Source organism: Lotus japonicus, chromosome 5 (assembly GCF_012489685.1).
Source record: "Lotus japonicus ecotype B-129 chromosome 5, LjGifu_v1.2".
Classification (NCBI taxonomy): Eukaryota; Viridiplantae; Streptophyta; class Magnoliopsida; order Fabales; family Fabaceae; genus Lotus; species Lotus japonicus.
Window position 1 is genome coordinate 23758004 of NC_080045.1, and position 15846 is coordinate 23773849.

At 41.0% G+C, this 15846-nt stretch overlaps 3 protein-coding genes and 1 long non-coding RNA gene across 4 annotated transcripts; all 4 read right to left on the reverse strand.

The window, feature by feature from the left end:
• Positions 1-238: 238 nt before the first annotated feature.
• Positions 239-1702, reverse strand: LOC130719339 (uncharacterized). The gene has a single exon (XM_057569964.1). It carries the CDS (start codon positions 1700-1702, stop codon positions 239-241), a length of 1464 nt encoding a protein of 487 aa, XP_057425947.1.
• A 1863-nt stretch (positions 1703-3565) lies between these two features.
• Positions 3566-5934, reverse strand: LOC130719340 (uncharacterized). The gene is made up of 2 exons (XM_057569965.1): positions 4869-5934; positions 3566-4617 (listed from the first exon to the last, which is right to left on the reverse strand). Exons 1-2 carry the CDS (start codon positions 5932-5934, stop codon positions 3566-3568), a joined length of 2118 nt encoding a protein of 705 aa, XP_057425948.1.
• Positions 5935-9435: 3501 nt separating this feature from the next.
• On the reverse strand, positions 9436-11007 carry LOC130719341 (uncharacterized). The gene has a single exon (XM_057569966.1). It carries the CDS (start codon positions 11005-11007, stop codon positions 9436-9438), a length of 1572 nt encoding a protein of 523 aa, XP_057425949.1.
• Positions 11008-13456: 2449 nt separating this feature from the next.
• LOC130720977 (uncharacterized) lies at positions 13457-14921 on the reverse strand. The gene is made up of 3 exons (XR_009013300.1): positions 14725-14921; positions 14434-14523; positions 13457-13727 (listed from the first exon to the last, which is right to left on the reverse strand). It is a non-coding gene; the product is annotated as an uncharacterized LOC130720977 (long non-coding RNA).
• Positions 14922-15846: the final 925 nt, after the last annotated feature.

A 15846-nucleotide genomic window follows, 5' to 3' on the forward strand; every position in this document is an offset into this window, starting at 1 on the left:
TCAACAATATGAACAGGCAAGAAACCCAAATTCTCCCAATATTTGCGCACTGTTTCAAATTGAATGTGAGTCTCCATAATAAAAACTAAAGAAGGCTTAACTCTCTGCAAAAGGTCACAAAGGTATTGTTTCACCTCCCTACTCGCAGCACCACGAATATTCCATGATAAAACAGAGCAATCCTTGTCAATCATCATGGATAACATAATAAGTGGTGGCGACCAATGAGGGAAGACCCTCAACAAACACTTACGTCGGGAGGCTCGCCGGCGGCGACGACCTCTCCTTCTTCAAGTTCACGAGCATCATTCACTTGTTGCACCACTGGACCTGCATGAGCAACACTCCCCTCAGCTTGGAAAACGAAATCTGACTTCTCTCCCTCCTTGAACAGCCCCCTCGGGACAGCTTGTCCACGCCGTTGTTGAGTCGTCGGCGCTGGGTTCCTTCCTGGCATATGCTTGCGCGCGGGCGTCCTCTTTGGAGTCGATGTTGGTGGCTGCCGGCGAACCTCCGTCACCACTTGCACCACCGCTTCCCCACGCCGGCGTTTGAGCGGCGTTTGAGGAGGGGAGAGAGCCGCGGGCTGCTGAGTGGGCCTTGGCGCCAATTCAATTTGTGACGGCTGGGAACGAGGAGCCCCATTATTCTCATTAATGCTAATTCCTTTATTTTTGGCAACATAAATCTGGACTGTTTTCCCTGAAATTTCGTTGCCACTTGCGGTGCCTTTATTGCCCACTTTATTACCATGAAGCGTTTTTTTTGATTTTGAATTCTTTCCCTTTACGGGAATCCAAGGTTCCTCCGCCGCCGCCGTAGCGTTATCGGCAACGACCACCGTCTTTCCTTTGTCAGACACTGCAACACCATGTTTCGCCGTATCCCTGGTTTGTGATGTGTCTGCCGCCGTCGGAGTGCACATGTCCCTCTCGCAATTCCTTCCCAGGTGGCCAAAACAGCCACACCTATCACAGATCATATGGCAGCCCTCATACACCACTGATATCCATTGATCTCTGAACCATATCTTCGTAACAGCACGCTTGCAGACGTCCAGTTCAACGCACACCCTTGCATAACGTCCCCGCTGCAGCTGTAAGGTGTTCACGTCCACCTTAATGGGTTTCCCAATAGCCTCCGCAATTGCCCTCAGGAAACTCTCCTCATAATATGCCGGGTTTAACCCTGGAAACCGAAGCCATACCAGCGACTTCAGAGAGGATGTCGTCGCCGGGACGAAGTCTGGGCTCCACAAAGCAACAGCAACACAATGGTCGAAGATCATCCAAGGTCCACCATGTAGTACCTTGTCTCGATCCTCTTCTCTGTCAAATTTCACCATGTAAAAACCATTGTCAATGACGATAATATCGAAGCCTCCCGCTGGTTTCCACAACGCACGGAGCCGAGACTTCATCATGTTATACCCTAGGTTTTTCCCGATCAGCTTCACGACCAGCGCATCCTTCCATGGACGACTCAATTCCTCAACTACTGAATCAGCAGCAAAGACTTTAGGGAAGCCTTCCTCGTCGTGTTCTATGCGCACCAATTTCAGCGCTATCAAGTCCACCTGCTTATTACGTCCACCATCTCCCCCAGTTCGCCCTAGCACCATGTCCCGGAATGATGCCCTTGGGGCGGTGCCGCTGCGCTCCTCCGTCTCCTTCCCCGAAGCTTGGACCGGAGAAGAAGCCATCAAAAGAAAGGAAGCATTAAAAACAAATTACACAAAATCTCTTTTTGATGCAACGGAAAACACAAAATCTCTAATTTGATTTAAGATGCTATAATTGACAAATAAGTCATCCAAAATTTAGTGTTATCAATTCGGTCATTAAGGCTATCTTTGAATTGATGAGAGGAGGTGAAATGTAATGAAAATAAAAGAGAATGTTATTGTGCTCCATTTGTTTGATTTTGTTAAATGAAGATGGTATGGAATAAAAGGTGATGAAATCTATTTTATTACATTCCATATTATAACTGCTACTTTGGAAGGAAGGAGATGAAATGAAATCACTTATAAGTTATAGAGAAAAAAGGATGATGCACCGACAGTGTAAAGGTCTTTTTACACCGTAAACCAATCAGATTGTAAAGATGTATGCGCCACGTCAATTAATGAAATTAAATAAAAAAACCAGATTTTCTCATATCCTTGAAATCTGATTGGTTGACGGTGTAAAAAAACTTTACACCGTCAGGTAGAAATTTAACTCTACCCGTATTATAAATTTAACATTTTGTAATTTTTTCACATGTGTCATATTTAAACCCTCTTTAGCAACTTTTGCATATGGTACAAAATTCGGTAAGTGATCACCGTCCAATCTTTTTTTTTTTGGTCTGAAAGTTGTGTATTATAAAGATATGTGGGCATGGAGCCCAAGCCCAAAGACAAACCAACACCGCATGGCACAAAGTAGTCATGAAGAACCCGCCAGCTGGTTGTTGAGATGAGTAAAATAACAGTAATAACAGCAATAATTGCTGCGTGGACTAAGGATAAACAACAAGACAAGGGAAAAAGAGGGAATATATTGAAGGACTACAAGCAGCTTAAAGCAATAGACTTGTCTTGTTGTTAGAGAAGCTTCAAAAAAATCAGCCAATTCCAGTGGGGTTGTCACGAGTTGTAGAACAAGGAATTGAGCCAATTAAGATAGTTTGATTCCCTGTGTCCCTTCCTTGTCCTGTATTGGGATGGCTGGTACCTGTTCTAGTTTCTGTTTGGGGGTGAGGAGCAGTTGTAGAAGAATCAGATCTGTCTTTGGAGAGAGCTCTGGAGAGTTGTTGTGGGTGCATCCAAATCCAGTTGGGAGGGAGATTGTTTTGGTGGCCTAATTCAGCCACACAATGGGCTGCTTGGTTACACTGCCTGTTGCTCCAGGTGAAGCTCCAGTTTTGATTATATTTGCTCCAATCCTTGATGTCCTGAGTAATATGTTTTGTCTCTCCTAACTGTAGATCACCTCTGCAGGATTGGATGAGTTTCAAGTTATCTGATTCAAAGATAATGTTATCCCAGTTCATGTTGTTAGCAGTGACTACTGCATCTCTCAGGATCAAAGCTTCAGCAACTAAGGCAGAGGGAGCAAAGGCCTTCCTGATTAATCCCCCTGTAAGTGTGCCTGTTTCCTCTCTGATAATGATTGCGCCAGTTGTTTTCTTGTTGTGAATTGAAAAAGCTGCATCTGTGTTAATTTTGAGGTAACCTCTTGGAGGCTTTTTCCATTGGCAAGCTGTGTTTCTGTTTTGCAGGTTTGAGCCATTGTTCGTTGCACTAGGCTTTGGCTGAGCATCCAGAAATTCTTTGATAGCAAGCTGGCTCCTTTTCAGAGTTGTAAGGGGATTCAGACCTGTTCCTTTGAAGATGAACTCATTTCTGGACTTCCAAATTTCCCATAGGGTGTAGCCAAGTATGGTTAGGGGGAGATCTGGTTCCTGAGTGTTAGAGAGACTAATAATAGTATCATTTAACCATGTCGGGAAGTGAGTTTCTCTTGGGACAGAAGGTAAAAGGTGCATCTGGCAGCCAAACCACACGGCTCTAACCCACTCACAACGGAGGAAAGTGTGGGTAGTTTGATTCTTCCTCATGGTCACAGATAGGACAGCTAAAATCACTTGAAATTTTCCTTCTCCAGAGGTTCTCTTTGACTGCAATTGCATTCTGGCTGAGCTTCCAAAGAAACATTTTAATTTTTTGGGGCAGAGTTGCAGACCATATTTTGTTCCATAGGTGTGTTAATGGAGGGGAGGAGGTTGAAGGGTTGGGAGCAGTTGAGATGGATTTCTTCTTGATCTGTCTGTACCCGGATTTCACTGTGTAGATCCCAGATTCTCTATAAGGCCAAATTATCTCATCCTCACCCTCTATCAACTTGACTGGAGTTTGGAGGATTTTCCCTAAGTCTACAGGGGGAAGGAGATCCCTGATTTTGGGGATGTCCCAATGGTGGTTTTCCCCATCAAGAATGGCACTAACTGCGGTTCCCTCATGCAAGGTGTCACTGAGTAGGGCTTCACCCGATGCTAACCAGTTATGAGACAGCATGTTTATGGACTTTCTATTCCCCACTAGCCATCTTCCTTCTCTCAAGAGGGCATCCCTACCATGAAGGATGCTGGTCCAGGCCCAAGAAGAAGCTCTCCCTCGTTTTGCTTGGTGAAGAGAGGTATTAGGAAAGTAGATACTCTTTAGGATTTGAGCCCAGAGGGAGTTTGGTTGTTGGATCATTCTCCAAGCCTGCTTTGCTAGGAGAGCCTGATTTAAGATTTCAAAGTCCTTAAAGCCCATGCCTCCTTCTTTTTTGTTTAGAGTCAAGATGTCCCATTTTCTCCAATGAATTCCTTTGTCATGCTTTGTCCTCCACCAAAAATTAGCCACTTTTGCACATATGTCAATGCAGAAGCCTTTGGGGAACTTAAGGAGAGACATAGAGTAAGTGGGAATTGCTTGAAGAACCGATTTAATGAGTATCTCCTTGCCAGCTTGGTTGAGGAGAAGACTCTTCCAACCTTGTATTTTATTGAGAAGCTTCCCTTTGATCCAGGCTAAGGATTGGTTTTTAGACCTGCCCCATTCTGCTGGAATCCTTAAGTAAAGGCCTGGATTGTCCCAAATTTGAATGTTCAGAATGTTGGCCAGCTCTGTTTTCCTGTGTATTGGTAGATTTTTTGCCGCCTATGAAACCATATTTTGCAATATTAATTCGTTGCCCAGAAGCTTCAGAGAAGGTGTTGAGGATTTGTTGAAGTTGGAAGAACTCTTGATTTGTGGCTTTTGTGAAGAGGATGGCATCATCCGCAAAGAATAGATGTGTGAGGGGGGGGGGGGGAGGAAGGGGATAGAAACATACCTTGCAATGTCCCTGAAGTCTGATTGTTGGAGAGCATGTGGGATAAAACGTCCATGCATATGATGAAGAGGTAAGGAGATAGAGGATCTCCTTGCCTTATTCCTCTTTGTGGGATTAATTTTTCTCCTATGACTCCATTCAATTTAAATCTGTAAGAGACCCCCCGAACAAGCTTCATAATAAGTTGGACCCATGCTTCTTCAAAGCCAAAAGCAAGGAGTGCTCGTCTAAGAAATTCCCATTCAATTCTATCAAAAGCCTTGTTGAGATCAAGCTTTATAGCTGCATTTTCTCTGCTGCAAGGGCCTGCTCTTTTGAGTTTGTGAAAAGCTTCCTGAACAATAATGAGGTTGTCTTGGATTTGTCGCCCTCCCACGAAGGCGCTTTGATGAGGAGTAATCAATTCTTCCATGAAAGGTTTCATTCTAGTGACAATGATTCGAGTGATAATCTTGTAGCTGAAGTTTACACAGCTGATTGGCCTATACTGATTCAAAGATTCAGGGTTTGGCACTTTAGGAGTTAGGACTACCAAAGTCTCATTGATGGAGTCTGGTAGGTACCCAGTGCTGAACAATTCTGTTACAGCAGCTATTACATCCTCTTTAATGGTGTTCCATTGTTTTTGATAAAAGAGACCATTCAAGCCATCAATACCTGGCGCTTTCATGCTTCCAAGGTGGAATACTGCCTCCTTGATCTCTTCTTCGTGAAATGGCTCCATTAGTTGTGCATTAAGCTCTGCTGGTACCTTGGAAGGGACATGGGACATGCAGTTATCCAGATTCAGGTTGGTGGGATTTGAGGTTTGGTAGATGTCTTGATAGAGTTCCAGAATTGCTTTTTCTAGATTTTCTTGGCCTTCCACCCATTGTCCAAAAGTGTCTTTGATTCTAGTGATTTTGTTTGTCTCTCTTCTTTGGATGGTGGATGCATGAAAAAAGTGGGTGTTTTTGTCCCCCCATTGCAACCACTTGACCCTTGAGCGTTGGTTCCAGTATATTTCTTCTTGTCTCCAGAGTTGCTTGATTCTTTGCTGTATTTGATGCATTTCATTCCAATCCATGCTTGTGTGGTTAGCTGTCTGCAATTCATGTAATCTATTTTTCAGCTTCCTGATTTCCTCATCCGCTCGTGAGAAGTTGTCTTTGTGCCAGGCTTGTAGGCTACCACTACTACAGAAAAGGCTTTTCGCCACGGTTCCGCACGCCCTTTTGCCACGGTTTAACCGTGGCGATAGCCTGCGTGGCAATTGCTCAATTACCACGGTTCAAGGGAGAACCGTGGCAATTGCTTTGTTGTTGTCACGGTTGGAAAAAGAGAAACCGTGGCAATAGGTGGCCTCTATTACCACGGTCATAGATGGAACCGTGGCAATAGGTGGACTCTATTGCCACGGTTAAGGGCTGAACCGTGGCTTTTGTTATTGCTGCTGAAAGTTCTGCTTATTAGTAGAGGTTATAAACCGCCGCAAATATGTTCCAGAGGTTTTTACAAGACCTACACCACAAGCCATCCTCAGCGGTTTTAACAACAATTGCTATTCATCATACTTAATAAAACCACTAATACTGCACATAGACAACTTATCAACAAAAAGACATTCAAATTATGATATTGGAAACAAGTTAACATTATACAAAGAAAATTAAAGCAAAACATCAAAGGAATTTGACAATTTTAGCATGCAGATAGTTGTAATTCTCAACTATCTAGTACAAAGAAAGTAACAAATATTGGAGTCCAATCCTAGCATGTAGTTCTTTTCAGCTTCCATTAAACATAACTGCAAATCATGGTTGAAGGGATTCATCAATGAAATGCAAATGAGCAACAAATTGTTTCACATCTCCAATTACTAACTTACCTTCTCAAATGGCACTAGCTCAAGCTCATAATTACAGTGGGGTTAGGAGGAACCACTAGCTTAACCTTCCCAACTAGTTTCACTGCAAAGATAAAAATGAGGTTGAAAAAAAAATCAAAAGCTGTGCACTATCTCCATTAACAAATGAAAAATCATCATTCAAGGTAATGAGAAATCACATTTCACAACAGCTCCCTCATTTGGACACTCAAATCCTTCCCTTTCCTCCATAAAAGTTCATGCTGAAGTGAATTGAATGCCTGAGTAATGTGAACGCCTGAATGGACTTCATGGTCTTCATAGGATATAGTTGAATACAGGTGAATCCTGCACATAGAAAAGGTTAAAACTTCAAACCATATGTAGGAGAAATGAAGCGTGACTTATGTAACATTACGAAAGCCAAGATAATTATTTCAAAGTTTAGCAACAACCTTAGAAAATCAGAGAATAATCAATATTAATTGTTAACGGACCAGATTAGACAAGAATCACTTAATGATTGCACAACATATATATAGTATATACACATACATACTATAAATGCAAGAATGTAGAAAGAAAACCTTAATACTGAGACTACTTTAAAAAAAAATGACAATATAAAACAACCCTAAGAACTCATTCATTGCTATGGCATTCTGGCCATACATTATAGGAGATATATAGTAACCCCATACCATCCATGGCTCAATTGCATCTACAAGGACAAAAGAAAATATGTTGCACTAAGTAGTTGTTCGGAACTATAGAATATGACTGCAAATAAGAGGAAGAAAAACTAACATGTTTAATCTTATTAAGCTTTGTGAAGCTAAAAGGTGTATGCAAAATTAAGAAATGATAAATGACTTGCCTTTGGCAACAATAAAACCTCCTAGCACAGATACCACTTGGAATGACAAGGTACCCACTGAATTAGCAAAAACTAGTGTTCTACCAGCAGCAGCAATGAACCGAATTAGAGAGAGAGCCATCTGATGAATGCCAAATAATGCCAAGAATTGTCGGGAAAATCTGAAGATATATAGAAGGACAAGAAACTGTTATCATTCTTGTCTCTAAATACTATTAAAGCAAAAAAAGAACAAAAAATAAGCTTCTTTCCACATTACCTGCTTGCAGAAGGAGCATACCCAATTGTATAATATGAATGCATATCCCTTCAAACAGTAGTCCAAAATTGAAAGAGTCACACGATGATTTGCAAGATTAGTTCGAAAATATTCCAAGAAAAGAACACACTGCAAAAGAAACAATTTTGATATAAGGTCAAAAAAAAAAGGAGAAGAAAACCAACGCATCTGTGAGAATAGAAAGAAAACCCAGAAACGAAGTCGCTGTGAAAACGGAAAAACCCACCAAATTGAAGACAATAACGAAATCAAAAAAGGAGGATGAAGAGGAAGCAGAGAGGCCAACCTCAAGCTTGAATACAAGAGAATCTGCACAACTCTTTGTTGTTGCTTATGCGGATGGCAAGGATTCGAGAAGCGGGAGGGGCGCCGGAGATTGAGAAGCAGAGATTGCACCTTGAGAAGTTGCTGAATGCGAGTAGCACCGAGCAGGAAAGGGAGCGAGTGATGCGTCACACGAGATGGAGTCAGTGCTAATCGATGGAGAGTGGGAGGGAGAGGGAACGCAGAGAGAACAGATCGAGGGTTTAGGGTTGTTTCTCAGAAAAAAATTGGAGTGGAAGGGACTAGGTAGAAGGAAAAATCAACGACGAAGTGAAGTCTAAACAAAAAATATCTATTGTCACGGTCCTCCGAAAAAATAATAAAATATTATCCCTTTTTGCCACGGTTCCGCCTATAACCGTGGCAATTGAGTTTTTGCCACGGTTCCGCCTACAACCGTGGCAACTGAGTCGTGGCAAAAAGCCAATTCTGTAGTAGTGTACTCTTGCAGCTGTTGCTTTTGATGATAAGAGAGCTCCAAGGATTGTCAAGATTTGCAGAGTTACACCAACCATTCTTAACAATTTTGGCACAATCTGGGTGCTCTTCCCAAAAGGCCTCGTACCTGAAGTATTTCTTGGCTCTGATGTAAGGGCAGAGTAGGAGGTTGATGGGAGAGTGGTCAGAGCTAACTATCGGTAGAGCAGTGGCAGAAGCATTTGGATAAATCCTTTTCCAAGGCCAGTTTCCAATGACTCTATCAATTTTCTCCTTAGTGGTTTGGCCGTTCCTTGGGTTGCTAATCCATGTAAATTTGCAGCCTTTCAGGTTCATGTCCAGTAGTCCATTGTGATCAAGGAATCTGTGAAGAAGATCCATTCTGGAATTACTGTGTGGTCTGATTCCAACCTTTTCATGTTGCTCTAAAATTTCGTTGAAGTCCCCCATGATTATCCACGGAGCTGATTGGTTGGTCTGTAGGCTAGAGAGAAAATCCCAGAAGTTTCTCCTTTGTTCATAAGTGGGGTGAGCATAGATGAAAGTACAGGACCACTGGGAGTTGTTCACAGTGTCATAGATGGAGGTGTGAATATGATTGAGGGAACTTGAGATGACATTAACTTGTAATTGTGTTTTCCAGTAGAGAGCCAAGCCGCCTGCTGTGCCTCTCGCTTCTACACAATGCATATGGGGGAAATTTAAAGAGGATCTGGATCTTTCTACCCTTCCTATAGGAGCCCTGGTCTCCATTAGGAACAGTATGGCAGGTTGGAGCTTTCGGTTAAGGTCCCTCAGCTCATTAACTGTCGCGGCAGCTGCCATGCCGCGACAGTTCCAACAGAGTATACTCATGGCGAGGTAGGGGCATGGGTAGGCCTGCCTCCTCAGCCATGGTAGCAGTAGTATTTTGTGAAGTGGTATATTGGTATTGTAGCTGTTGTTGTTTTCTCCTTTTGATAAGAAATTCCTCTTTATCTTCCAGGTTGTCATAGCTTCTTTTCAGAGAGACTCCTGTAGCAAAGCCTGAAGCTAAAAGGGATTCACACTTATTGGGGACCTTGCACAGTTGCAGTTCGTTTTTCTCATCATCATCGTCAGGAGGGAGTTCTACATAGTAGGCCTGTGATGCTGGTTGGGATGAGTTTTGAGCGACGATTGGGGGTGCTTCTCCGAGCTGGTTTGGTTTGTGGGTAATTTTTCTAGTTTCCCTTAGTATTCTTTCCTTCACCACAGCTGCTTCTTGTGCAGTAATTGCAAGGGTATTGATGTGTGGGGGGCTAGGCATATCTGTACTGATGACAGGATTTTTCAAGCCAATGAATTCCCTGTGTAATCCCAGGTCTTCAATCCTGGCTGGGCCAAGTCCGGGACGAGAGGCTCTTTCTTTCAGGTCGAATTTTGTGAGGGAAGGTTGGGGGTATTGGTCGTTAGTGGGTTGCTGAGGATTGAGTGAGTTAGGATGTTTTTGTGTTGGGGAGGAGGATTCCCCTAAGCAGGGTTGTGTATGGGTCTTGTAAAAGGTATTTGTTTTGGGTTTGGGTGCTGGTAGTTTAGGGTATGAGTCTGGAAATTTTGTGACTGGATTGGGGAGGGGGTTGGGGATGGGTTCCCTGGCCGTTTGTAATTCTTCAATAATAGGGATGGTAAGTGGGGCATTGTTGTGTGGAGGGTGTTTAAGGTGGTGGACAGTGGGCTGGGGGGCATGTTGTGTGTATATGAGATGATTCGGGGTATCGGTTGGAGAAGTTGTTCCGGTAGTGGTGGTTTGTTGTGGAGGATGAAAGGGGAATTTTGTGGTTATGGTTAACGATGGGTTGGGTGTGGGAGTTGTTTGTGGAATGTCAGGGGTTTTTTTTGTGGTTATGGTTAACGATGGGTTGGGAATGGGAGCTGTTTGTGGTATGTTAGAGGTTTGTTCAGTGTTGGTGAGACAGGTGAGGTTGGTGGGGAATCTTGTGACTGGATTTGGTAATGGGTTTTTAACGGGGGTGGGTTCAGGGATGTTTGTGGGTCTGTGATTTGTGCGCTGCAGTGTTTGGCTTGTGGGTTGGAGCGGTGAGTCTTCTTGTGGGTCGGTGTGGGTTGTTGGGTTTGGTGATTCCTCTTGTGGGTCTGTGAGGGTTGCTGGGTTTGGTGCGTCTCTGAGGATAATTCTTGTTTGGTTGATTCCTAGCTTGCGCTGCCAGTAGAGGATCTCCTTGTTAACAACTTCATCCTTGTGTTCATACAGGTTGGAGTTGGATGCATTTCCTGGTTCTTGTGGCCTTGAGTTGGTTCCTCTAGCATTGGAAGCTATCGAGGCTAAGGATCGGGCCGGTGGGGCACTCAAATTTGGCGTATAGCGAGGTGAGCCTGGTCTAATGGTGCTCATGGCAAGGGGTTTCTTGCAGTCCTTGTGCTCATGGCCGATGATTCCACATTTGTAGCAGATTCCTTGGAGTTTTTTCGTACCTCAGAAAAACCCAAGCTTTTGGGAGAGATCTGCGAGGTACCCAAAAACCTGTGGGTAAAGGTTTAGTGACATTCAAAAGTATCCTTACCCGGTAGAAGGTTCTCAACATTCTATCTCCCACTTTCGGGTTCTCAACTTCAAGTATTTCTCCAATTTTCTCTGCAACTTTGGCCACGTTACTAGTAGACATGACTTCAAGGGGTAATCCATGGAGTTGGATCCAGAAAGGAACAAAGTTAAAGTTAACTTCAAAAACTGATATTTGAGGGGCCCAGTATTGTAAGCTTAGCAAATGGCCCATGACATTCCATGGGGAGTCATCCATGATGTTTTTGGCAGAGGTTTCATCAGGGAAAGTGAACATCAAGGTGTTGTGCCCCATGTCAGAGATATGTAGGTTTTCAATATGGTTCCATACTTTGTGTATCACATTTTTGAAAGCTAGCTTGTTCTGTGCTCTGGCATCCACAATCCTTCCAATAATAGTTCTTTTTGCAAGATCTTGACTAGGCTCTTCCTCTATCTGGAGATCTATTGTAGTACCTTCAATGGAGTCAAGAGTGGATTCGTTTTCAGTGCAAGGATGGGTCATATCTACAGTGCTGGATTCGTTTTGACTTTGTGGGTCTTGTGTTTGAGGGTCATGTGAGTCTGATATGTGTGGGTTTTGTATGAAGGGTATTTGGGGATCTAAGGTGGGTGGGTCGTGTAGATCTGGTGTGTGGGGTTCGTCTTCCATTGGTGAGTGATTAAGGTAGGAAAAGCAGAAAAGAAAACCCCTGAAGGAAATATTTTCACACATTTCACACATTGGGGTTTGTCTTCCATTGGGGTTCGTCTTCCATTGGTGAGTCATTTCACAAGTGTGAAATATTTTCAAATTTCACACTCAAGAGTGTGAAAGAACCAAGTGTTAAGAATTTTATTTTTAATTTTAAATATTTAGTTTTTAATAATTAAATTTCACACTCAAATGTGTGAAACATTTTCAAATTTCACACTCAAGAGTGTGAGTTATTGAACTGTTAATAATTTTATTTAAAAAAATTGATTTTTTTATATTTTCATTTCACACTCAAGAGTGTGAAATATTTTCAAATTTCACCCTCAAGAGTGTGAAGGAACCAACTGTTAAGAATGTGAAAATGTTTTCCACTCACTGAGTGTGAAATACTTAAAACGAAAGGAAGAAGGTGAAGAGAGAATGAACATACATCGGTTCACACTTACAATGTATGAAATTGTTTTCACATATATTAAGTGTGAAAAGTGGCAACGAAGAAAACTATGAGATGAGAGTAAAAGTGAAGGGTGGTGTGATAAACAAAAATAATGGTAGTGATAAGATAGGAAAAGAGATATGTTTGGAATGAAATTAAATTTTAAAGGGTATTTAAGACATTTTGGTGCATAAAGGAGGGTGGGGAATTAATTGAGGGGGTGTTAAAACTAATGCCCATTGAAAAACATATGCTTTTTTTCATTTTTTTTTCGAAGACAAACTTTTAAAATTGTTTCCACAAACAGTTTTATTCATGAGTTTGCTTTTATTGTGGGGAGCATTTGTAGCCTCATTTAAAAGAAGTGGCGTTGGAGCATATGCTCCGCGAGGGCAATATTGTGGCAGATTGTCTGGCGAAGAATTAGGAAGGAGCTCATGGTTCCTCTCCATTGAGTTTTCTGAATCACCCTCTGTTGGCCGTTCAACCTTTGTTATCGGATGACTACCGCGGCACCTTGCACATGAGGCGCAAGTTTGTGGTCTTTTTCTGATTTTTTTAAGCTTCTATATACCAAAAAAGTACGCTCAAATGAGCCCAACACTTTTAAACATGCTGTCGAATACATTCTATGTAATTTGTTTATTTATTTTTAATTTCTTTTGTCATCCAAAAGTGAGATAAATATGCTACATTTTAAAAAATAAATTATTCACATGAAGCATGTTGAAGAATGTATTTTTAAATAGTGTATTTTTAGCATTTCTCAGTAAATAAATTATCTCAAGGTGTCGGCAATCACTTTCCTACCCCTACTAGGGCGTAATCAGCCGATGGAAGTTGATACAATTTAATTAGAGGTCTCAAATTTAGGTTTTAAGTGCGCAGATACTTTAAATACTTACAAGAAGAATTCACCACGAGTGGTCAAAATTTGTGGTTGTGAGATAAAACAATCCATTGCTTTCATGATTAAAACTGTGGTGTCCACCAAAGAGACCGAGAATAAATGAGCAATCACAATATAGAGTTTAACTAAGCCAATTCATAATTCCGTTACACAGTTCTGTCTCGGATGGATGTAAATGTGACCATTCAGGGAAAATGATATCTTTATGGATGTGGTTTGATTAAATTTAGTGCAGTGGGGTGCACAAATTGTTAATTGAAGTATCTTTGACAGATGAAATTAATCAAGTAGTGCACGGTCCATTTTTACACCGCACACCTATTGCGATTTCAAACAATAATTGTATCAATATTCTTTGACACAAATAATAATTAACTTGCTTGTTCAGTTGCCATAATGAGAAGAGGACGGTCCCACTTGATGGTGGAAAGTTGTACATATGAAGAAGCTCTTTAATTCCAGTTTGCATTGCTGGCTTATACTACTTCCCTATGACAAGTGTGCAGAAGCTGAAAACATAGAATTCATTTCTTTAGGTGGGTATCACATGTAGTTCTGCAATCAAACTTGACCAATTATACATGATAGCGTTGTGTGAAAATGTTCTGAACCATGGCTGGTGGTGTGGTCCTATATATGTATTTAGATCCATTAATGGGCAAACCTCTCAGCTGCATGCTCCTAGGACTCAGTGGCGGTAGACTTGTCAAAATAGGAACCAAAAAATAAAGCTCATATTTAGATGGTTTTTTTTTTGGGTTCGGCTCACATAAGTCAGTGGGTTAAACAATTTGGAACTGAAGGGAGCCGATCTAGTTTGAGAGTCGGCTCGTCTTTTATAATATTTTTATTTTTGGTTTAGAAAAGAATAAAAACATTTTTAATATCAAATAATAACAAGTGACATGAATATTAATAATAATAATATAAAATTATTCGTGGTACTTACCTAATAGTTTAAGTTTCTAAGGTAATTTAGATGTTTGATATAGTATCAGAGTCCCTATGGCCAAGCGGTCTAGAATTCTATCATTGCCACCCTGAATTGTTCTAATAAAAAATAAACTATTTTAAGTCAATAAAAAATGGATTAATGCACGTGATGGGTGAGCATGTGCATTATTCACAATTCAAGCTCAAATAGACTCGACTATGATTTTTGAGCCAAATTATAATTTTAGAGGCTCAAAATAAAAGTGAGTTAGCTCGGCTCACCTCACTTTTCTTCCAACTCATGGTGAGCCGGCTCATCGAGGCCTAGGTGGCGGTGCTATTTGTTGTTTGTGGCTGTTTTTGCATATGTTTCTGCAATAACAGAGATGGTTTAAAAACACATACAAAACAGGGCTTTGGATCTAACAAAAGTGGCCTATACGCAGAAGATGGGGGGTTTTGGCGTTTATTGCAAGATAGTTAACCAAGTGGTGGTGGCAGCACTTAGGATGGATACAAAATTAGGGTATTTTTCAGCTGTTCAAATTGGGCCTTTGTGATAAGAATACTTACTGTAGAAACTGTCATCCTCGTTTGTAAACTTTATTGAGGTGTGGGCCGATGTTTCTTAAATTCCACTGTCGTTCTTTCCCTCTCTGCATCTGAAAGTGATGAGAAAAAGATGAATGAATGAAGAGAAGAACAAGTGGTCCTAACTCCTAGCTATAATATAGTGAGTCATAATAATAATAATAATGTGTACATGTACTCTTCTCTGTGTGTGTCTTGATTATCATCTTTGCTCCCTCACATGCGCTTTTATATGTTGCATTTACTTGTGGGGTCTTGGATAGTTGGATTGATGTTAACACTACGACGGTATTGCGGGGTTGTCTTTATTTGTATGTTACTCTCTTTTTATGCCTCTTATTTGTTTTGGTGGGGCTTCTTGATGAGTTCAAACACAGTTTTATCTCTTTTTGAATGAGGCGCTAAACTAGGGGAAAATAGGGAATATTCAGTCCACAAGATCTATTTGGAATTTTACAGAAACAAATGCATGTCAATTAATTAATATACTGTTTGAATGTAGAAAACATCTTAATTTTTGGAGTAATGATATATACACACCTCATTTTTTAAACATTTCATTGCCACCTCTTTTTATTTTTATCTCTCTCATCTTACCATTTATCACATCTCATATTTTCTCTCTCTTACTTTTTCATTTCTTCCTATCTCTCTCACCATTCCACCTCTCCACCTCAAAAGAGAGGTGTGGATGAAACATTATCCTAATTTTTGTGATCTATGTGGAATTCTCTTCCCAACATCTTTTAAGAACATTTAATAGGGGCTCTGTGACCCTTAATTGAAATCAGATTTAATTAGAACATAATATGGAGTTATTGAATTTCAAAATCTTGAAGACTACTTACAATATGTGGTTTTTGTATATTTTAGTGCTCTTTCTCAATTTATTGAGTTTGTGTGTGGGGAATTTTTATGGCAGCAGTGACAGTTAAAGTATTACATAGTATCAATCACATTTAAATACACATTTCTATGAAGGCTTTTTTCTTCACAAAAAGGAAAAAGATAAAAAGTAATTTTTCACTTTATGGTAGTAAAAATCGTTAGAATATAAGTGTTTATATGTGATTGATATTTTGCAGCGACCTACTTATCTTTTAC

Excerpts from the sequence above, each read along its gene's own strand:
- LOC130719339 (XM_057569964.1), bottom strand. The coding sequence starts at position 1,702 with ATGGCTTCTTCTCCGGTCCAAGCTTCGGGGAAGGAGACGGAGGAGCGC.
- LOC130719340 (XM_057569965.1), bottom strand. The coding sequence starts at position 5,934 with ATGGATTGGAATGAAATGCATCAAATACAGCAAAGAATCAAGCAACTC. Across the intron at positions 4,618-4,868 it reads GACTTCAGGGACATTGCAAG|GCCTTTACTTAAGGATTCCA; the intron begins GTATGTTTCTAT and ends GGGACAATCCAG.
- LOC130719341 (XM_057569966.1), bottom strand. The coding sequence starts at position 11,007 with ATGAGCACCATTAGACCAGGCTCACCTCGCTATACGCCAAATTTGAGT.